The sequence below is a fragment of the Thamnophis sirtalis genome, unplaced genomic scaffold (assembly GCF_051295495.1).
Source record: "Thamnophis sirtalis isolate CommonGarterSnake01/CBP01778 unplaced genomic scaffold, rThaSir2_p1.2 scaffold_10, whole genome shotgun sequence".
NCBI classification, from domain to species: Eukaryota; Metazoa; Chordata; class Lepidosauria; order Squamata; family Natricidae; genus Thamnophis; species Thamnophis sirtalis.
The window spans coordinates 69,295,404-69,318,430 of record NW_028261390.1 but is presented as its reverse complement, the minus strand read 5'-3'; the positions used below and the strand labels follow the sequence as shown (position 1 = coordinate 69,318,430).

At 47.1% G+C, this 23,027-nt stretch overlaps 2 protein-coding genes across 2 annotated transcripts in view; one reads left to right on the top strand and one right to left on the bottom strand.

Moving 5' to 3' along the window:
- The window catches only part of RFC1 (replication factor C subunit 1), a 39,301-nt gene extending 35,134 nt beyond the window's left edge, over positions 1–4,167 (top strand). Inside the window, exons 22-25 of the mRNA XM_087724815.1 lie at positions 495–640; positions 1,989–2,202; positions 3,080–3,256; positions 3,721–4,167. Of these exons, the coding sequence (XP_087580941.1) occupies positions 495–640; positions 1,989–2,202; positions 3,080–3,256; positions 3,721–3,801 (618 nt within the window). The 3' untranslated portion in view covers positions 3,802–4,167. The remainder of the gene's footprint in view (positions 1–494; positions 641–1,988; positions 2,203–3,079; positions 3,257–3,720) is intronic.
- A 7,465-nt stretch (positions 4,168–11,632) lies between these two features.
- WDR19 (WD repeat domain 19) overlaps positions 11,633–23,027 on the bottom strand; it is a 44,856-nt gene continuing 33,461 nt past the window's right edge. Inside the window, exons 30-36 of the mRNA XM_087724814.1 lie at positions 19,016–19,112; positions 17,377–17,501; positions 16,723–16,804; positions 16,082–16,232; positions 14,342–14,471; positions 13,202–13,278; positions 11,633–11,831 (exon numbers count right to left, since the gene is read on the bottom strand). Of these exons, the coding sequence (XP_087580940.1) occupies positions 11,720–11,831; positions 13,202–13,278; positions 14,342–14,471; positions 16,082–16,232; positions 16,723–16,804; positions 17,377–17,501; positions 19,016–19,112 (774 nt within the window). The 3' untranslated portion in view covers positions 11,633–11,719. The remainder of the gene's footprint in view (positions 11,832–13,201; positions 13,279–14,341; positions 14,472–16,081; positions 16,233–16,722; positions 16,805–17,376; positions 17,502–19,015; positions 19,113–23,027) is intronic.

The following is a 23,027-nucleotide window of genomic DNA, read 5'->3' as shown; positions in this document are numbered from 1 at the left end:
GCTAGGATGCTGAGCTTGTCGATCAGAAAGGTTGGCAGTTGGGCGGTTTGAATCCTTAGCGCCGCATAACAGAGCGAGCTCTCGTTATTTGTCCCAGATTCTGCCAACCTAGCAGTTCGAAAGTGTGTAAAAATGCAAGTAGAAAAATAGAAACCACCTTTGGTGGGAAGGGAACAATGTTTCGTGCGCCTTTGGTGTTGAGTCATGCTGGCCACATGACCACAGAGACGTCTTTGGACAGCGCTGGCTCTTCGGCTTTGAAACAGAGATGAGCACCGCCCCCTAGAGTTGGGAACAACTAGGTACATATGTGCGAAGGGAATCTTTGCCTTTTTATTAATTTAAATCGAATAATTCTGAATCACCGACGGGGTTATTAAATTCAACTTTAATCTTTTTGCTTAATTGTGGGAATTGGTCCTTCGCTCTGCCTCCCCAACTGTATTTTATCAAAAATAGAGAAAGTGCTAAAACCGTTTCCTTCCTTTTTTCAGGCAATTTATTCGAGCGTCCTGCCTGGGGAGCTGATGAGAGGCTATTTGCAAGAATTTCCAAGTTTCCCAAGTTGGTTGGGGAAATTTTCATCCACCGGAAAGCACGACCGCATCATACAGGAGCTTTCCATGCATATGAGTCTCAGGTAAATTATGGGCAGTCCTCGACATACGACTACAGTTGGTCCCCAAAATTTCCATTGCTAAGTAATTGCTAAGCGAACGTTGCCCCATTGCAAAGGTGTTCCTGGCCTGAGCCGTCACCTGATCCTCAAGCAGGAGCTGGGAGACCAGGACTCTCAGAGTGGTGCCCTTTCCTAGCTCGAGAAGCTCTTCAATCACTTGTGCTTGAACCCCTTCGTGGCTTCATGCTTGCAGTGGCCTGGGTGGGGCACTGTCCCTTAAAACCATGCGGGAACTCAAGTGGTCCAGAATGCAGTGGAGAGAGATGTGCATGCCTTGGTAGGCCCTTGTGCCACCTTTCCTTTCATGCTTGTAGGTGCAATTCAAGGGGCTGGTTCTAACCCATGAAGCCCTACGTAGCCCAGGCCTCTGGTCCTTTGGAAGCCCATCTATCTGTTCTGACCCAGGCTTCCCCAGCCGCACGAAGCCGAGTCCTCGTCCTGATAAACCCCTTTTATTTAATGTACAGTGAATTCCTCTCCAGCAAAGTCTCTCCTCTCCCACAGTCTTTCAAGATGGCTCACAATTACCGACCTTTCTCAGGCTTGGAGAGACGTCACAATGCTTGGCAAGAATGCAGGAATGAACTAATTGTCTCCTGCAAACTCCACTCCCCCTTTGCTCCTCTTTTTTTCCCTATGGGAGGGGCCATTCACCGACCAACGGTAGCCTTATTCCCAAGACAACCCTTGCTCCTCAGCTGCTCCCTTCATCTGGCAACTCTGCGCATACGCACACCGGGAACAGGCTCCAGCTGTTCTTCTGCCCCACTTATCTCCGACTCCAAAGGCAGCTGATAATTGTTAGATGGCCCCCCTCTCTGCTTCCGACACAGAGCCCTCCTCAGAGCCTTCCCCAGACTCCAGGACTGGCCCAGGTTCCTCCCCAACCTCCTCCCTGTCTGAATTTGCCGCCAGTTCCACTGGCGGGCCACAACAATTCAATCCCATAGAATTCCTGCGTTCCGTGATCCCTTCAATTAAACCATTTATTCCGTTGGGCACACGGAAGCGTGCCTTCTCCGCAGTGATCTTCTGAGATTCCCGCAGATCCCACCTTGCTGACATTCCAGAAGGCCTTAAAAGACCAGATTGTCCTCCTGGGCCTCGTGTTAAGGTAGTTCAAATTAGGCGTGGCTGTGAATTTGCCAGATCTACCATCCTTTCTCGTTTTGTAATGGTTGCATTCCTTTTTTATTTTATTTTATTGGGTTTTATTGTACATCTTCCAGAGTTGGGAGTGGAAGGCGCTTCCGGCAAGGTCTGGGCCCATCCCAACTTCTGGCTAAACTATATTTCTCCCTCCCCGCAGAACGCACGCTAGTAAGAGAGCCGTAAACCTGGACTATCTACCCTACTTGCGAGATGCAGTGGTGAGACCATTGGCGTGCCAAGGCTCAGAAGGAGTCCGGGACGCTGTCACCTTCATGGATTCTTACTGCTTGTTGAAGGAAGATGTCGAAAACCTCATGGAGGTCACCAGCTGGGCAGGGAAGCCCAGCGCCTTTTCCAAATTGGATTCCAAGGCACGTGATTGGTGATTCCTGCTTGTCAATGCTGACGACTTGAAGGAGGAGCTTTGAGTAATCCACTTCAAAATACATAGCCAGTTCCCAAGGGATAGTCAATTAAACACACACACACACACAGAGTTCTTGAAACTCAGGCAATCGTGGCAATTGACATTCGTGGTTAATCGCCACCGACACGGAAAAAAGTGTGATCTTTCTGTCACTTAGAATGCTGATTCTCACACACACACACCCTTTAAAGCAGTGTTTCTCAACCTTGACAACTTGAAGATGTCCGGACTTCAACTCCCAGAATTCCCCAGCCAGCATTCGCTGGCTGGGGAATTCTGGGAGTTGAAGTCCGGACATCTTCAAGTTGCCAAGGTTGAGAAACACTGCTTTAAAGAGATCAGAATGTGGGTTTCATTGATTCTCCAACCAGCTGCTTTGGTAGTGGAACTAGGTAGATGTTAAATGGTGATTCTTTGATGTAGCATGCAAGTGAACTGGCTCTTGCAAATAAGCAAGCATAAAAAAAGGTTTCCGATGGATGGATGGATGGATGGATGGATGGAGAAAGAGAGAGATACAAAGATAGATATAGATGCTCAGAAGGTCCCTGATTGCTTTTGTCTCATTCAGATAAAAGTCCCCTCACCCTCTACATCAGTATTACTCATTCGTGTGCATTGTCAACTGCAAAAACATGTGCTCATAAATTACATTAATCAGGAAACGAATTTATTCCTGTTGTATTTGCAAATGGCTGCTTAACCGTGAGATCGGGCCTAAGCAAGGAGTCGGCATCACGCAATTTGCACCTCGTCAATCGGCGGTGAACGAAAAATGGGATCTTAACGCTTAAAATTCTTCATTGGTTTGGCCTCAACAGGTCAAATCGGCGTTCACGCGGGCCTACAACAAAGTCTCGCATCTGACGCCGTACTCCCTGCAAACTGCGCCGAAGTCGAAACGCGCGGGCTCACTGGATGTGGAAATGAGTGAAGAACTGGAATCGAACGAAGCCGAGAGCGAGCAAGGGAGCCTGGAAAGCGATGCAATGATTAAGGTACCGCTCCCTTCGGCAGCGTGTTTAAATATGCAAATTCACAGGCGGTCCTCGGTGGATGACCGCGTGTTCAGAGACATGCCTGAACTTTAGACGGTGATGAACAAATTAGGCCTCGTGGCCGTTCCTCAAAGTTCCAGCCGGCGTAGCGTAGAAATCTTTTTACGGTTGACTTAAAGACCCATCTCTACAATATTTTTGAATAGGTTTTTTGTTCTAGATTAGTCATAGTTTACCCCCCCCCCTTTTTTTTTTTACTGTTGTCTTCTCCCCCTTATATTTTGCTTGCATGTTACTTCCATGCCCTGTGATTTGCTGGTTGTTTGGAAATGTTAGACATATATTAGGGTGTCCTTTTGGTGAGGTTTTAGTGAATATTTGCAACCGAAAAGTGAGTCAGAGTTAGCTACAGGCACTGTGATTCAGTTTGCATTTTTTTTTTAAATGTATCTTCTTTTTGACAGAAAAAGACCAAACCTGCCAAGCCGCCAAAAGCGGAAAGGAAAGAAGAAAAGAAAAAAGGAAAATCAAAGAAAAAAAGCTGAAATAAATTGTCTACGCAAGTTGGACTGTGGGCACAGTAAATAGTTGGGCAAACTCTGCCCCCGTTGCCAAACACTGCACAGCAACGGCAAATATAATTATATACATATTCTTTTTTTGCAGAAAAAGAGGCAAATAGAATTTATATTGTTTGATTCCTATAAATACAGAAAGAGGCTCAGCTCTCTGGGAGAAAAAGAGTCTAAGCTGCTAGTGCTTCCCAAAGCTCCTTTTTTTTAAAATGCTCATTATGTTGCTACCCATGTATATAACGTATAATGAACAAACCCTAATCAGTTTAATCATTTTTGTATATGAAAGTGCAGCACCGTGTAAAAGTTGCAATAAAACTAGTTTCATATTTTTAAGCCATTTTTATTTTTTAAAATGCGTTGCACGTTAAACCGTGGAACTTGTCCTACCTAATCTGCCTGGAAGCTGATCTCTGCAGCAGTCGCTTGCAGAACTGACGGATTCTCCTGTGTGCTGCTCCGGGAATCCAATCATGGGGTTAACTTAGCCTTCTAGCCTTGAGACTGAGTATGCAAATATCAAAGTTACGCCTCCTCTGACTGGACTTCCGCTTCCTCCCCAGTCCTTATTACTCAGTCAAGCCTACGAGACTTATTTTCAACGCTCTCTTGATTAATTGCTAATATTTCTAGGTTAAGGATGAAATTACTTGGTTTTTCACTGTGGATTTCTTGCTGGATTGGAGGTAAAGCGGCAGATTGCTGTCAGCAGATTCCTCCCTCGCTATTTCCCTTAAAGGGATATCGGATCGCTGCAGCTGGAGTGGGGCTTCTCCGCCTGCCCTCCCTTATCATCAGCGCGCAAGGAAGCTGAGTCTCCCAGCGCTGCCACCCCTGCCGGATAGCACCCGCCCGCGGGCGCGGTCAGATCCGAGGCTTTGGCTTGTCGGAGCGGGTCTTCCCCCCCTTCCCCGCCTCCCTCCTTTGTGCCCTCGCTGGAGCGGCTGCCGGAGGATTACACGGATCGGCTGTTGGGAATTTCCCTTGCGGTTCCTTTGAATTTCGCGCCTTTGAAGCCGGTGACCTTATTTGGAAGCGCTTTTCACGCATGCGCTCTAACGCCTGGGATGAGAAGGCAGATTTTGTTCGCGCGCTTGAGTCTGCGCACTGCTTCCGCCCCTCCCTTTTCCCTCACTCGAGTTTGCTGACTCAGCGAGGAGGTCGCTTCTCTTAGTCTCTGCTTCCACGTGGCGTTCTTGGCGAAGTGCTTTCAATTGCATTCCTTTGTCTCGCTGATTGAGCTCTTTCAAACTCATATCATGGCTGATCAATTGCAAGGTACTGTCCGGCCAGTTTCTGAGCCCCGTTCCCCTGGCGAGGGAGGGGCCAGCCCTGGGCCCAGCAGGGCCGCGACCAGGGCCTCTACTAGTAGGCCTCGAGCCTCATCTACTGTTCGGGATAAGTCGCACAAGCGCAAGGACAAGGCCAAAGTTCCCCCCAAGGCATCTGGGGCTCCCATTTCTTCCCCTCCGGTTTTGGTTCAGCAGCCTGTGTCTCCGGTGAGGGTTGTTGAGCAGGGTTGGTCTCCTGATATTCAGCTTCCCCAGGGCCCTATTCCCGAGGTAGGGGCTTTCGGGCCTCGTTCTCCCCCAATTATTTCGGAGGCTAGTGGGGCTTCTCTTCGTTCACCTCCACGCGCTGGGCCCTCTGCCACGTTCACCCCCACAGCTGCAGGCCTCAGGCCTCTGGAGGGCCAGGATTTGGGCCTTTCTGCTGAATTCTACAGCATGATCTCAGAGGCTATTTCCAGAGGGGTGGATGCGGAATTAGCGCGTAGATCCCAGGTCTCCAGGCCTACTCTGGCCTACTCAGGCCTGGCTCCCCAAGCAGTACAAGGGGATTCTTCCATTCTGCAAACTGATCCTCCTTCCCCTTTACACTCTGTGTTTAGCGCACAATCTCCCTTAGTGGAAGAAGGTGAAATCCAGGATAGGGAACTCTCTGGTGACGAGGGCCTTCCTGTGGACCAGCCTCCGCCCCCTGGGCTTTTCAGGCACACTCTTTTCAAATCCCTGCTATATAAGGCCAAGACTACCACCCACATGGGGGAGGCAATTTCTGCAGAAAGTGCTGCTGTGGGCCTGGATGCCACCGAGCGGCTCTTTGCTGAGCAGGTGGCTCTGCAGGATTTTATTCCATCTCCCAAGCTTTTTCTTGATTTAATCCAAAAGCAGTGGGATGAGCCGACCGCGGTTAAGCCCCCTGGGTCTGGTGATAGGAAGCTTTTCACATCTTCCCCAGAGTTGGAGGCCCTCCTGCAGTTTCCCACAGTGGATGCTCCCATAGCGGCTCTTGCTTCACCGGCATTAATTCCTTCTGAAATTTCGGAAGGATTGAAGGCCGAGGACCGCAAGGCCGAATCGGTCCTTCGCAAGACTCATCAGGCAGCAGCGTGGGCCTTGCGATCAGCCACTGCAGCTTCCTTCTTTAATAGGACTTCTTTAGTTTGGCTGAGACAGCTACAGGAAAGGCTGGATCCGGAGGAACTGCGCCTCCATCAGGATGTCACCAAACTGATAGCGGCCCTAGAGTTTTCTGCTGATGCCACCCTTAGCGCGGCAAAGTTTGCTTCCCGAGCCGTGGCTTCCAATGTGGCCTCTCGCCGTTTGCTCTGGCTCCGCCACTGGCAAGCTGATATCAAATCCAAGTGGCGTCTAGCATCCACGCCCTTTAAGGGCGGGGCCTTGTTTGGTTCAGTGCTGGATCCAATTCTCATTGAGACTCGGGACAGACGTAGGGTGCTTCCCTCCACAAGTGCCCGTGTGGCCAGAAGGCCACAGCCTTATGGTAGACGGCAGCCCTTTCGGTCTGGGGACTCGGGGTTTACCTCTGCCCCCTATGTCCCCAACTATACCAGGGGGTTCTCCCAGGCACAGGACCGTGGCCAGGACCGAGCCGGGGCCAGAGACAGGGGGCGCCAGCAGAGTCAGGCGCAGAGTAGACGGTCATTCCGAGGAGCGGGCAACCGATCCTTTCGCAGATACCGCTGACTCGCAGGAGGTAGGGCCCATAGGAGGACGTCTCTTGGCCTTCGCCCACCGGTGGGCGGAGCTCACGTCAGACGCCTGGGCCCTTCAAGTAGTGAGTTTGGGTCTCACGCTAGAATTTCTATCCATCCCCCCGAGGAGGTTCATCAGGTGCCCTGTGCCCAGGTGCCCGTCAAAGCGGCGCCTTATGGACACCGAGATATCTCATCTTCTCACCATCAGGGCCATAGAGCAAGTTCCCAAAGGGCAGGGAGGCCTAGGGTTTTATTCCATCTTGTTCCTAGTACCAAAGAACTCCGGGGGATGGAGGGCAATCCTAGATTTGAAACAGCTCAATCAGTATATCAAATACCAAAAATTCAAAATGCACTCTCTAAAGAGCATATTGGCTTCCATCCGCCAAGGCGACATGATGACTTCCATAGACATCAAAGAAGCGTACCTCCATGTGCCCATTCATCCGGCACATCGGAAGTTCCTGCGGTTTCACTTCAACGGCCGTCATTATCAATACCGGGCCTTGCCATTCGGCCTCTCCTCGGCCCCGCGCACGTTCACCAAGCTTCTGGCAGTATTGGCAGCCTCCCTTCGCTCAATTCCAATACGCATCAATTGTTATTTAGACGACGTGTTGGTGCTGTCGTCCTCTCGAGATCAGGCCCTCCGAGACCTACAGGTCACGATGGACGCATTGCGGGACCATGGCTTTGTCCTCAATCTGCCCAAGAGCCACCTGCGCCCAACCACGTCCCTCCTTCATCTGGGAACCACCATCAACTCGATGTCGTGCGAGGTTTTCCTGTCCCCGGAAAGGAGGCAGAGCATATACCGCCTAGCGCATCATGCGCTATCCCATCGGCGAGTACCGCTGCTGTCGCTTTCCAAACTGCTAGGGAAGATGATCTCCTGCATCAGCGTGGTGCCCTGGGCCAGGTTCCATGCGCGTCCTCTCCAGTGGTTCCTGCTGCCCTTCCAAAGAGCGCATACCAGTCATTCCCACATCAAGGTGCAGCTCCCGGGCAAGGCCAGGCGGTCCCTGCATTGGTGGATGTCGTCCAGGCTCCTCAGGGGATGTCCATTCAAGGAGCCGGACCGCGTTCAAGTTACAACGGACGCCAGCTTATTCGGATGGGGGGCCCATGCCCTGGACAAGGTGGCCCAAGGTCGATGGTCGGATCAGGAGCTGGCGAACAGCATAAACTGGCTGGAGTTGCGGGCCATCCGTCTGGCTCTCCTGGAATTTCGGGACATTGTATCTCATCACCATGTGTTAATCCTGACCGACAATGTGGCCTCCAAGGCTCACATCAACCGCCAAGGGGGAACGCAGTCCAGAGCTCTGATGCTGGAAGCGGAAAGGTTGTTCCATTGGGCGGAGCCCAGACTCTCATCGATTCGGGCGGAGCACATCTCGGGCGAAGCCAACACTCAGGCGGACTGGCTGAGCAGAGCGACTGTGGATCAGGGGGAGTGGCAGCTCCACCCCATTCTCTTCCAGGAGCTCTCTCGCCGCTTCGGCCTGCCCGAGGTGGATCTGTTCGCTCACCCGCGCAACGCACAACTTCCCCGGTTTTACTCCCGATACCAGGCTCCGGGGGCGGAGGGGGTAGACGCTCTACGCAGCCGTTGGCCGGCCGGCCTTCTCTATGCCTTTCCTCCTCTCCCGATCCTTCCGTCGGTCATTCAGAAGATATTGACAGAACAGGCGGAAGTGCTGCTGGTCGCTCCAATGTGGCCCAGACGTCCCTGGTACGCAGACCTCGTCCATCTGTCCGTTTCGCGTCCTTGGAGGATCCCGGACGACAAGATTCAGCTCCACCAAGGGGCTCTCCGGCACCCGGGCCCTCAGCTGTTGCAGTTAGCCGTGTGGCACGTGAGCGGGAGATGCTAGCGGCCCTCCACTATTCAGACGAAGTCATCTCTACAATTCAAGCGGCCCGTCGCCCGTCGACTACCCGTATTTACGAAGCTACCTGGCAGGCCTTCTGCCGCTGGTGCCGACGCACCGGGGTCGATCCCATCAAGGCCTCGGTGCCCCAGGTTCTGGATTTCTTGCAGTCCGGCCTCAACAAGGGGTTGGCACCAAACACACTTCGCCGTCAGGTCACAGCCTTGTCAACGGTGGTCGGGGGTGGCCAAGGCCGCTCCTTATCCCAGCACTTGCGAGTTCGAACCTTCCTTAAGGGTGCTTCCAACTTACGACCGCCGACGGTACATCGTTATCCCACGTGGGATTTGACCTTGGTTCTCAGGGCCCTTACAGCTGCCCCCTTTGAGCCTCTACACTCCATCAGCCTCCGCTTGCTGACACTCAAGACGGCTTTCCTGGTGGCCATAACATCGGCCAGGAGGGTGTCGGAGCTAGCAGCCCTTTCGGTTCGTGCGGATCTTTGCATCTTCCACCCGAACAAGGTAGTGCTTCGTTTGGATCCGACCTTTCTTCCAAAGATAAATTCATTGTTTCACAGAACTCAAGAACTTGTCCTGCCGGACTTTTGTCCTCACCCGTCTCATCCGCGGGAACGTCAGTGGCACCATCTGGATGTGCGCAGGGCTCGTCGTCGCTATGTGAAGCGCACGGCGTCGTTCCGAAGATCGGAGGCCCTGTTCGTCTCCTTCCAGCCATCTTCAATGGGACAGAAGGTGTCCTCCCACACCATCGGCCGATGGTTGAAAGCTTGCATTGCGTTGGCGTATGACTCCCACTCCAGACCGGTTCCAAGGCGAATCACTCCTCATTCCACCAGGAGTGCGGCCACCACAGCGGCCTGGGCGACGCAAGCGTCCGTGGAAGAGATTTGCAGGGCGGCCACTTGGGCATCCCCCTCGCCTTTTATTCGCCACTACAAGATTGATGTCTTCGCCTCGGCCGAGGCGTCCTTTGGGCGGAGAGTGTTGCAAAGGGTCCTTCCGTCTGCGGAGGAGCCTGACCAGCCTAGCTCCCGCCCTGGGAGTTCATTGCTTTGATATATCCCATGATTGGATTCCCGGAGCAGCACACAGGAGAATGACCGTTGTCTTACCTGAACGGTCCTTCTATGGGTGCTGCGAAGGGAATCCAAACCCGCCCGCGGCTTCGGCTGGTCAGGGCTCCATTTGACTGTGACTAGTTACTGACTGGACTTGACTCCGTAGTGCCGGATGACTTGCGGCTTGTTGAGGATTGACATAATGCTTCTTCGGTGGACTTCGTAATAAGAACTGGGGAGGAAGCGGAAGTCCAGTCAGAGGAGGCGTAACTTTGATATTTGCATACTCAGTCTCAAGGCTAGAAGGCTAAGTTAACCCCATGATTGGATTCCCTTCGCAGCACCCATAGAAGGACCGTTCAGGTAAGACAACGGTCAATTCGGTGACCTCCTGACAAGCGGAGTCAACGGGGGAAATCTAGATTCACTTAACAACCGCGTTACGAACTTATCCAGTGCAGCGATGCACTTAACCACCACAGCAAGAAAGGTGGTAAAATGGGGCAAAACTCGCTTCACAAATCTCTCGCTGAACCAACAGTAATGTGGGGCTCCGTTGTGGTTGTAAGTCATTTACTTGAAGTAACTTGTGCGGTGTCTTGAGTGGCACCATTTCACCAAAGACCCACTTGGTTTATTAAACTCGGACTGCTCCAATTTAGAACACAGGGAGAGCAATAGCAACAGCTGTTCTGACTTAGGCTTCCCAAAAGCACAAAGCCGACTCCTCGTCCCGTTAAAACCCCTTTTATTTAGTTTATAAAGTCCCGGCCGACAGTCAAGAGATTTCACAGCTACAGACCTTTATCTGGCTTGGAGAGCTGCCAGGCCGATATCTTCCAAACGCCATGCTGTAGCAGCAATTACTTGGCAACAAGTCAGGGAGAGATCTTCACCCGAATGAATTGAACTAATTGTCTCCTGCAAACTCCACTCCCCTTTCGCTTTTCTTTATTTCCTCTGGGAGGGGCCATTCACCGTCCACCTGTGGCTTTACTTCTGAGTTGACACTTAGCTGTTCCCTTCTCCTGGCAGCTCTGCGCTTGTGCACACTGGGAACAGGCTCCCGCTGTTTTTCTGCCCCACTGATGTCTAACTATGAAGGCAGCTGATAACTGTCAGAAGGCTCTGGCCCCCTCTCTCCCTCCGACACAGAGCCCTCATCAGAGCCTTCACCAGACTCCAGGACTGGCCCATGTTCCTCCCCAACCTCCTCACTGTCTGAGTCTGCAATCGGCTCCGCTGGCGGGACACAACAATAGCACTTAAGACTTATATACCACTTCACAGTGCTTTATAGCCCCTAAGCGGTTTACAGAGTCAACCTCTCGCCCCCGAGAATCTGGGTCCTCATTTTACTGACCTCGGAAGGATGGGAGGCTGAGTCAACCTTGAGCCTGGTGAGATTCGATCTGCCAAACTGCTGGTAGCCGGTGATCAGCAGAAATAGCCCGCAGTACTGCACTTTAACCACTGCACCACCACGGCTCAGTAGTGATCAAAGAGGAGCTGTCTGCAATTCATTCTTCAACTGTAAAGTGCATCCTTGCAGAGTGGAGAATCAGTACCCTTGGTCACATCCTGATGTCTCATCTTCACTCCTTTGGAGCTATATGTTAAGCGTAGAAGGTTTTGATTTACACAACTACCAATGCACATTTTGCAGTCGTCAAGCAGAGAAGAATCAGTGGGCAGAATCGGTGGTATCGTGGAAGAGGGTCCAGCATATACAATCTGCGTCCTTCCACAATACACAATGCATCGGAAAAAGCTTCGTTGCGTGGAAGAAGGGGGGAAAAAAACGGGGGGAAATGAGCGCACGCGAGAGAATAGGCCAGTTACTGGTTTAGATACATACAAATGAACATTCTTTAATAATATTCTGAGTTCTACACATGAAAACAAAGATTGAGCCACTTAACTTGATTCAAATTATTGCTCCACTTCAGGCTTGAGGTACGGTGAGCAATCGGCTGTTCTGCTTAGGCTGGCGGCATTGACTTTTTCCGAACACATGGGACAGGCGTCTTCGCTCTGCAACAGACTATTGAAAGAAGACACTTTCACTATCTCCCACAATGCGCATCAGCTATGCAGGTGGCAGAGCATTAGATTGGCCTCTGGGCTTGCTCTGCCTCTCCCATCAACGGATTCACCTCAGAGCCTTAAAATGAATGGTGTTTTACGTGTCTCCAAGCAGCTGGTAGAAAAGGAATAAAATCGGCAGTGTGCAAGCCTACAATTTATTATTAGTCACAATAATCAGAGGGTAGATGTCCCAAAATATCCTGTTTTCCCCAAAATAAGACACAACTAGAAAATAAGCCCTATCATGAATTTTCAGGATGCTGAGTAAGGTAAGCCCTACCCAAAAAATAAGCCCCAGTGAAGATTGTCAACCAGACGGATGCATTTCAATACCGTATTTCTCCAAAAATAAGACCTAACTGGAAAATAAGCCCTGATGCATCTTTTGGAGCAAAAATTAATATAAGATTCAGTCTTATTTTTGGGGAAACACAGGTATTAATATGTCCACTAGAGACATTTTCCAAATACAGAGAGAAGACTGACAGAAAGTCAAAGAGAAGGAAAATATATACATAGTCACTAATTTGACATTCTAGGTCATATTTTGGCAGGCCGTACAATGTTTTGGTAAAGTCAACGTACTGTTGAACATTAAAACAGATTCAGACAAGATCAGATACCGCTCTGTGTCTTTGTGTAAGCACAGACACATCCACAAAGCAAATTAGGTTTATTTCTGATTTTTATGCCATTTCTGAAAAACATTATAGCAAATGTTTGCACATTTCAACATCTTAAATGGAGGCAAGTGTTAGTTTTAGGGAGAGATGTTTTTTCCCCACTTAAATTTATTTGCCAATGTACAATATTTCTAAACGTATCACCTCTGCTGGTAGACTTTACCCCAGATAATCAAGGAAAATAATGCTCAGGAAATAGAGGAGTACATGGGTATTTGCCTAGGCAAACTGGTTTAAAGTCAGAGTGGTATTTGCTAACTGGAAATCATTTTATTACGTGATCCTAATCAATCATCCCTTCATAAATAAAATCTCAAACACAGGTGGATCTATGCTGTCGGATCAGCCCCAATGCAACCAGAAGGACGTTTTTTGTAATGGTGCTTCTGGCGAAAATTGGTCCTGCAAACACAAACATAGCAACAAACTTTTCTTTGGCTGCTGTTGGCTGAAATAAATGATGTAGGAAGACGAAAGCGATAAAAAGGAGGTGAAAATGAGAACTGCCGAGGGTCAGCATCCAGACGAAATAAGTGGGAGCAGTTTCGGCTTGGTAGAAATCTGGATTTTGGGACAGGCTGTCGCAACGGAAAAAGTTCTTGGCATGTAAGCAGTCGGAGAATGAAAAAGATTGACAACTTACTTTTTGAACTCTGAATAGAGCGCTGGGAACTCGCAATGGGAGCACAGACTCCAGTCTTCTCGGATCATATGTCGTCCCTGGAAGAATTGCAAGGGGGTGAACACATCAGGCTTCAACGGAAAAAGGGCCACAACTTGCTTGGAAGGAATTACAGGCAGTCCCCGACTTATAACAGTTCATTTAGTAACCATTCAAAGTTACAACGGCACTGGAAAAAATGACTTTCAATCATTTTTCCACACTTAACGACCAGCGCAGCACCCCCAGGATCACACGATTGACATTCGTATGCTTGCAAACTGGCTCACATTTACAACGGTTGCAGTGTCCCCGGGGTCACGCGATCCCCTTTTGCGACCTTCTGACAAGCAACGCTGACGGGGAAGCCGGGTTCCCTTAACCTACCGGGTTACCGATTTAACAATGGCAACGATTCACTTCACAAATGTGGCAAGAAAATGTCATAAAACGGGGACAATAGCAATAGCAGTTAGACTTATACACCGCTTCATAGGGCTTTCAGGCCTCTCTAAGCAGTTTACAGAGTCAGCATATCGCCCCCACAGTCTGGGTCCTCATTTCACCCACCTCGGAAGGATGGAAGGCTGAGTCAACCTTGAGCCGGTGAGATTAGAACCGCTGAACTGCGGGTAACAGTCAGCTGAAGTGGCCTGCAGTACTGCACTCTAACCACTGCGCCACCTCGGCTCAGGTGGGCGAAAATTTGGGTGCGTCCTATACACCGAATGTAGCCCCACCCACCAGAGGCCAAAAAAGCAAGGCATGGAGTCAGCAATGGTCTGCGGCAATCCCTGCAGCCTGGAACAGCTGATTGGAGCAGTCCGAACTGCAGATAACAGTCATTTGAATTGGCCTGCAGTACTGCACCCTAACCACTTGGCTCCTAAACTCACTTGACAAATGTCTCGACTTGGCAAGTGAAATTCTGGGCTCCCGATTGTGGTCGTAAGTTGAGGACTACCTGTATATTTCAATGAGACCCTGAGGCTTTTTGAAGCACAAAATCGAGATTCTGTGATCTCAAAGCTCAGATTCCAAATGCAAAGAGGGGAGGCCCAGCTTCAGGAGCTGAAAGAGGGAAAAGGGGAGTCTCCTAGGAGTTGCTCGCCATGTACTCACCGTCGCAATGCAATATGGCAGGTTGTTCTTGCAGCCCGGGCATAGAAGTTCGCATTCGGGGAGCATGAATTCACAATACGGGCACGGCGTGGTTGGCTCTTCCCCTTCCCCTTCAGAGGTGTCCGGCCGCCTGATAGCAAAATAAGAAGACCATTATTTGCCTGAAAGAGACACCTATAATAATAGAAAAGAAAAAGAGGAGGAGAGAATGAAAGGAAGACGGGGGAAAGAAGAAAGAGGTAAGGAGAGGAGGATGGTAGGGAGAGAAAGATAAGGAGAGAGGGTAAGTAGGGGTAGAGGAAGCGTAGGAGAAAGGGAAGGGAAGAAGGAAGGGAGAGGAGAAAGGAGGAAAGTAGAGAAGAGAGGGAGGGAGAATAGAAAGGGAAAATAAGGTGATTTTACAACAGGAGGAAGGGATGGTAAACAAAGCAACCCAAACTGTATCTGTATATTATAACCTATAAAATGGAATAACAAATGTATAAGAATGATAAATGTAAAGAAGAAAAATGATTATGTCAATGTATACTTAAAATGGTATGTAAGAGAATAAAAATAAATAAAAATGTTCTGGGGAAAAAAAAGGATCCATTTTTTTACTTCTCAGTTGATTTCCTTGCCTAAAAGTTATATTTTCTGCTCCGGTAAGTCACATTGCAAGAATTTGCGTTAAGGTTCTTGGCCGTCCAATCTATTTCCAAGTTGATTAGAGCTGCAGTGGTGCAATCGTTAGAATGCAGGGCTGCAGCTAATTCTGCTGACTGCCGGCTGCCAGAAGTTTGGCAGCTTGATCGTGACCGGCTCAAGGTTGACTCAGCCTTTCATCCTTCCGAGGTCAGTAAAATGAGGACCCAGATTGTTGGGGGCAAGAGGCTGACTCTAAACCACTTAGAGGGTTGTAACTCACTGTGTAGCAGTACATAAGCTCTATTGCTCTCCCTCCCTCCCCTGATGGCACAGTGGTTAGAATGAAGTATTTGCAGGCTGACTCTGCTCACTGCCAGGAGTTTGATCCTGACCGGCTCAAAGATGACTCGTCCTTCTATCCTTCTGAGGTTGGTAAAATGAGATTGTTGGGGGCAAGAGGCTGACTCTGTGAACTGGTTAGAGAAGTTGTAAAGCACTGTGAAGTGCTATAGAAATCTACGTGCTATTCCTATTGCTATTGATTGTCGGGAAGAATTATCTCCTTGTTCCATACATTCATAGCTAAAACAAATCTAGCTAATTTCTTTCAGACTCAATAAGCCCATATAGGAAGTTGGGGTAACATTAAGGCTCTGCTGATGGGTCTGGGAGCAAGCTCATTGTTGGCTTATAAGGTACAGTACACCTCAAGGTGCCCTTGACTTGTGGTATGTGTCCATGGCGTTTTTCCTGCTAATTTGCCACTGCCTTCTTCCAACTGATCTACGACCCAGAAATCCCCACCACCATTCAGTCAGAGCTGAAGAAGCTTCCTTGATGAGAGTCCAGATTTGCCTCTTGAAAAAAGCACTTTTGGGACAACTGCCATGATTCACTTGTGACAAGAAAGGTCATAACATGGGGCAAAAATTCACTTAACAAATGTCTCGCTTAGCAACAGAAATTTTGGGCTCAATTGTGGCCGTAAGTCGAGGACCACCTGTGTTCACAGGATGACGGACTAAATCAGCATAAATAAGATTGCCTTATAGGCCAGTTATGCTGATCAATGCGTTCCCAAACCTCGGTTAGGCAGAATAAGCATAAACTCACCGGACGAGCGTTTCAATTCTCCTTTTGTATTTCGGGTCAATTTTATTCCGATATTCTGGTCTCATCAGCATGGCAGCAAAAGCAAAGGCTGATTTTTTCAGTCCTGCTCGGTGACATTCAATTACCGTTGAGGTCAGGATGGGCACAATATCTGAAAGGAAAACAACAGGCATCATCTTGCAAAGAAATTGACAGCTTAGCTGCTCGTTGTCGATTGGCAGTCAAAACTGTCTGGATTTCACAGAGCTGCTGCTGATAAAATTAAATCTCCCAAAATTTAAAGAACAAGAGGCCACTTGACATGATAGTCAAACAAACAACACCATTGCAACGATATTGAATACAACCATATCAATAATGCACATTGGAAGAATTTTTAATCACCAATCAATTTATTGACGTGAGCCCTGTTCAGCAATCCTACATGATGCAGCAATAATTACCATATTTTTCAGAGTATAAGACACACTTTTTCTCCCCCCTAAAAGAGGGTGAAAATTTGGGTGCGTCTTATACACTGAATATAGCCAAAAATACGATTATTAACACAAAAGCTGCAATGCTCAATACTTTAATGAAGAAGAAGTAAATATCCCTGACTCCCTCAAAGGGGACAGATTCCCAGTTTGGAGAACACTTACGAGATGGAAACTTGCTGATATTGTTAGCAACACGAATGAGCATCCGTGCTCCTTTCATATGGTCCCCACGCTTAACATGAATCTGAAATACACATGTGAGTTAGGCATTATTCACAATATTTAGGAGCTACTCAGAGTAAACAAGGAAAAAAAGCAGATGATCATTAAAAGATTTGTGGAGCTTCGTGGCAATTTACAGGATTTTACAGTAATTTTCTTTGCTACAAGCCCTTGAAATGATTACTCCCTTCCCTTATTGTAAGACAGGTGGTCCTCGACTTACGATCACAATTGAGCCCAACATTTCTGTTGTTAAGTGAGATGTTTGTTAAGGGAGTTTTGCCCCATTTGACAAGCCTGTTTGCCACCGTTGTTAAGTGTATCACTGCAATTGTTAAGTTGCTAACTAGGTTGTGAAGGGAATCTGGCTTCCCCAATGGCTTTGCTTGTCAGTGGCCACAAAAGGGGACCACATGATCCCAGAACATTGCAACTGTCATAAAGACATGCCAGTTGCCAAGCCTTTGAATTTTGACCATGGGGAATGCTGCAATGGTGGTAAGTGTGAGAAATGGCCACATCATGTTTGCGTTAAATTTCATTAGCTTGGATTTAATCTTTCTCTATTAATACATACATAATAAAAGTAGTTACCTTTACTAAAATGTAACTGTGTAGAATCATCAAGTTCGTAGCCATCTCAGAGGGTATTTTAATTTTCTGTACTTTTAATTCTAAATACATACTGAAGAGAACATCGTGGGCTTTTCGATAATGCCCTTTTTAAAAGAAAACCAAAACAGAGAGAAAGGAAACCAAAACAGCAATTAAATTTCAGTAAAATAGGCTATTCTTAAACACTACCAGATCAAGCTAAATATTAAAATTTAGTTACTGATTTGTCCAAGACATTACAGCCACAATGCCTTATCCACAAATTCACTTGAACTAGGTGCTTGAATATAAAACGTTAAAATTCCAGCAACAAAGGGGGGGAAATTGGTTTAAATTTAATGGTTTGTGGAATGCCCCACAGTATGTGAAAATTTAATAGTCAAAAAATAGATTCATCTTCTAGTTATGTTATCCTCCAAATGAGATGTCTGCTGGGCATTTATGAGGTTAAACTAACTAGTTGGTTTAATCCAGAGCAATGCTGTCATAAAAAAATGTGGTTATGCCTCTTTGAGCCAGGGGTTCCCAACCTTGGCAATGTTTCAGACCTGTGGAATTCAATTCCCAGAATTCCCCAGCCAGCTGATGAATTCTGGGAGTTGAAGTCCATAGGTATTAGTTGCCACGGTTGGATACCTTGAATAAGAGCAAGGGAAAGCACAGTTAACGCTCTTAATAAACAGGAGAGGAAACGCTGAAAAATAAATTCTGCCTTTAATGCGTTTTAAGTTTAACAGTGCAAAGACGATGTCCCTGTGTCCCTTTTCTTTTGAAGGAATATATGAATGAATATGAATCAATATTGGCTATTTCCTTTTATCATGAATTTCTTATGTTACTATGTTACTGATTAAACCAATATTTGCTGTTTGCTTCTGATACGATAGACTGCTAGAAATCATTTATTAATAGAATTAAGCTTTGTTACTGTAGGGTTCTGATTATATTATTGTATACTGTCAGAAATCAGTTGTTTTCTAGCCTGGCAAATTGTAACCTTAATACTGGATGGCATTACTGCAAATGTTATCTCACTGCTGCATCTCGCTTCTATCCTTGGCTTCAAAGCTAGGCACATTCTTGAAAACATAGAAGAAATTGTTACCCGGGAATATCAGGTCCCGTAGATAAAGGAACCCAACTAGGGGGCTTTCCTGGCTCATAAATCCTTAAAGAATTCTGCCGGGGGGAAAAACTTGGCAAAGGGGGGCTGCCACCCCCCTACTCAAGGCTACAGGAATGCTCCACAGATAAGGTAGACAGAGACAGGAGCTTGAACAAAAGGGCCCTTTAAAGATCATGTTGGCAACGAATCTTTGTCTCCGATTGGATAAACTTTGTTTCTATCTGCCTAAAATGTATATAATCTTCTGAGCCCCTCTTGCAGGGGGTGGCTATTCCTTCCAAGCATTTGTTTGTATGTTTTGGATATAGTTTTGTCACCCAGCTTTTGCTATGGCCATAAATAAAAGCTGATTATTTTTGCAAGTCTCCGTCTCTTTGGCATTTCAGTGGCCCGGGGAAACTGCTGGAAGCTTGTGCTTTCTTCTGTGACCTCCTGTGTCGTATTGGTCAGATTGGCTATCCAGAAATGAACCACCCCAAAGAGCCATCATACCTGCGCACTGTTCTTCTCGAGCGATGATGATCGCTGTCCGTGCAGCTTCCCGGTATTGCTTTAATGCCATGTAGAGTCGAAAGAGATATTTGGCTTCCTTCATCGGAATGAAAAAGAGAGAGTTGCACCTCAGAGTAGGCCAAGTTCCAGCGATGGCCGGCTGGATGTTTAGGAAGGCTTCTTACAATAAACTGCTTGCATTTATTCTGGCTAATTGCACAGTGAGCAATGGTGCCACGCAAGGTTTTTATGAGGCAGTTAGCTTTTAAATTACCATCGATGGCTATGCAATACAAGCACAGGGCAGCCAGGGCATATGGTTTTGCAATCTGCCAGAAAGTAAAAAAAAATATCTGGGGGGTCCTTGGTGCTTGGTGGCTTTTTTGCAGACGTTTCATCACCAAATTAGGTAACATCATCAGTGCTAGAAGGAAGTGGGGTGTGCAGAGAGGAAAAGGAGGAAGAAGAAGAAGAGTGGGTTTGTGGAAATGGGGAAGAGGAGAACTCTGGGGTCCTTGATGCTCTCTGAGCTTGGTGGTTTTCTCGCAGATGTTTCACTACCAAACTAAGTAACATCATTAGTGCTAGAAGGAAGTTGGGTTTGTGCAAAGGAGAAAGGAGGAGGAAAGGAGGAGGAGGAAGAGTGTGCATCCTTGGTGCTCTCTGAGCTTGGTGGGTTTTTTTTGCAGATGTTTCATTACCAAACAAGGTAATGTCAACAGTGCTAGAGGGGGTGGGGGTGCGGTCTGCTCTCATTTCAGTCTTGTTTGAATAGTTTTTGTGGTCCTTCTTCACAAGGATAGAGTTATCTGTTTCATTTAACGCTATAACAGAATCCTGCAAGTCTGATTAGCATATTCTAAAAACCCCTTGGGGTGTGTGTTCTGTTAAGGTACAGCCTGTTGTGCCTTAAAATGGCTTCTACTGTACAGCACAGTGGAGTTTGCCATGGTAATGCCTTCACAGTGCTCCATAAGCCCCACCCACCCCCTCTGGTAAGGGGGAAAATCCAACATTAGAAATTCCAGCGACATTCATGGAAGGAGGGTTGTCACCTAGTACATTAAATGAATGACTCATTGGGAACCACATATTAATATACAATACTAATATATAAAAGGACAGGCCACATATGCAGCCAGAATTTGAAAAGAACTTTTTAATACGGCCCAGTACTTGAGTAAAGTGGTTCGGCTGAGATCGGCATATGTGGGACTGATTGGGGTAGATTGTAAGGGGGATACTGGAATGTAATTTTATCCCATTTATCCATCTATCAAATTATTGCATTTTATTTCATTTTAAATTGTTTTCATAAGGCTTTATTTTAAAAAAATGGTACTTGGAATTCTGTATCTGGCCTATGGGCTAATCAATAAACCGAACTAAACTGTTTGGCTAAGCAGTGGTTGTTGAGTATTTCTCTGAAGTTCACCTCCATTAATCTCTACAGCTAACTGAACCAACCCAAAATATTGCCATGAAAACTGCTGGCAATATCCCAGTTCCAACTTAATAAAGCCTCTTTAAAAGCATCTGGTTTTGGATTCAGAGCTTTGGCGACCATTTGGGTAAAATGAGGGTAGCACATTTGGAAGGAAGGAACACAGTGACTGTACAACACACAGCCAAAGGGATGCGGCATTAAAACTTCTTTCAAAGTCTTCAAGTAACAACTATCATGGTTTAGAATAATTGAAATAAAAATACTCACAGAAACAGACTACAGAAGTTACAGTAAAGCCATTGGAAAAACAAAACGAGGTTTGGGTAAGTAAACAAAACAATAAAAATAAAAAGTTACAATGACCAAGATTAAATAAGATAGCACAATGCAGCCTTTAAAATACTGTATTTTTCGGAGTATAAGTTGCTCTGAAGTATAAGATACACCTAGCTTTTGGGGAGGAAAACAAGGGGGGGGGAAATCTGCTTCTGCCTCCCAGCAATTTGCCTCCTTGCAACAAACGGCAAACAGCGCAGACAATATCCACTGTTTGTAGTGTTACATTTCAGACTATACATGTACAGATGCTGTTAAAATTGATGTGGCTTTCTGGAAGTAGAGTTATTCTCTGCTATTTAAAAGAATAGCACTTTTTAAAACAATACCACTGGGCCTCTTCAGATCAAGCATTTACAGTATTTTAAAAAGCTTCTTCATTTTGTTAAGTTGTCTAGAATAATAATAAAGCAGTCTTTCAAAAGTAAGTCTAATGATTTGAACATTCTATAGGCATTTATAGTTATTCAAGGTTCAAGGTTCATTTTATTTATATGCCGCCCTATTCCCGGGGGGACTCAGGGCGGCGCACAAACCCAAGGAGGGGAAGGGAAACACAAGAACTACAACAAAAAATACAGGGAATTTAAAACAACCAACAGCCACACGATTCGAGAGGGGAAGGGAACTCATCGACCCCAGGCCTGCCAACACAGCCAGGTTTTAACGGCTTTCCGGAAGGCCTGGAGAGAGGTGAGGGTCCGAATTTCTGCGGGGAGCTTGTTCCAAAGGGCCGGAGCCACCACAGAGAAGGCCCTCCCCCGGGTAGTAGCCAGATGACATTGGCTAGTAGACGGAACCCGGAGGAGGCCTAATCTGTGTGATCTAATGGGTCTTTGGGAGGTAATTGGCAGCAGGAGCTATTGTCTTACCTCCTTGCAGCAAACAGCCTGATTAGCAGAAGAAAAAAAAAGTCTGCCTCTGCCTCCCAGCAATTTGCCTTGTGGAGCAAAGAGCAAGTTTCACTTTCAATTTCTCCCGATCATCAGCTATTTCAGGCTGCAGGGATTGTTGTAGCCTATTGAAACCCCCCACCCGTTTCCTGCAAAGAGGTAAATTGCTGGGAGGCAGAAGCCAAAGGGGTGGGGGGGGCAGGTGGGTGGGGGGTGGGGCTACATTCAGTGTATAAGATGCACCCAAATTTTCACCCTCTTGTAGGCGGGGAAAAGGTGCATCTTATACTCCGAAAAATACAGTAGTTGCTTGTTTCAAACTAGTAAGTAGCTGGCCTGTTCATTGCACTGGGAGGAGGACTCTGAAAAATATCTGTGGATTGTGTCATAATTTGAACCAAATTCAATGTTACGGGTAGTCCTCGACTTATGTCCACAACTGAGCCCAGAATTTCTGTTCTTAAGTGAAGCATTTGTTGTGTTTTGCCCCGTTTTACGATCTTTTGTGTCACAGTTGTTAAGTGAATCACTGTAGTTGATAAGTTACTGACCCAGTTATTAAGTGAACCTAGCTTCCACGTTGACTTTGCCGGTCAGGAGGTCGCAAAAGGGGATGACCTGATCTTGGGACGTAGCAATGGCCACAAGTACGAACCAGTTGCCAAGCATCTGAATTTGGATCACGTGATCATGGGGATGCTTCAAAGATCATAACTGTAAAAAACAGTCGCAAGCCACTTTTTTCCGTGCCGTTGTAAACTTGAACGGTCTCTAAATGAACGGTTGTAAGTCAAGGACTACCTGTATTTCTGTACGGCATATAAGAGGATGTGATTTACCGTATTTTTCGGATTATAAGACGCATCTTTTTCCCTTAAAAAAAAGAGGCTGAAAATCTGGGTGCGTCTTATACACTGAATACAGCATGTTTTGCCTCCTGAAACTCCGCCCCCTTTGCAAAAATGTCCCTGCATAGCTTTTAGGAAGCTTCCAGAGTGCTCCTGGGGGCTGGGGAGGGCAGAAATGAGCAAAAAATGGGCTGTTTTTTTCCTCAATTTTGCCCCCCTCTCCCAGTCCCCAGGAGCACTCTATAAACCTCCTAAAGGCTTTGCACGCCTTTATTGACAAAAAATAGACCTGTTTTTGTGAAAAACGGGCCGTTTTTTGCTCAGTTTTGCCCCCCCTAACCCCCAGAAGTACTCTGCAAGCCCCCCAAAGGCTATTCATGCCCTCTTTTTTTTTTTTTTAGAAAAAAAAACTGACCCATTTTCACAAAAAAATGAGTTGTTTTGGGGAGGTCTGCAGAGTGGAAAAACTTTTTTTTTTTTTTAAATTT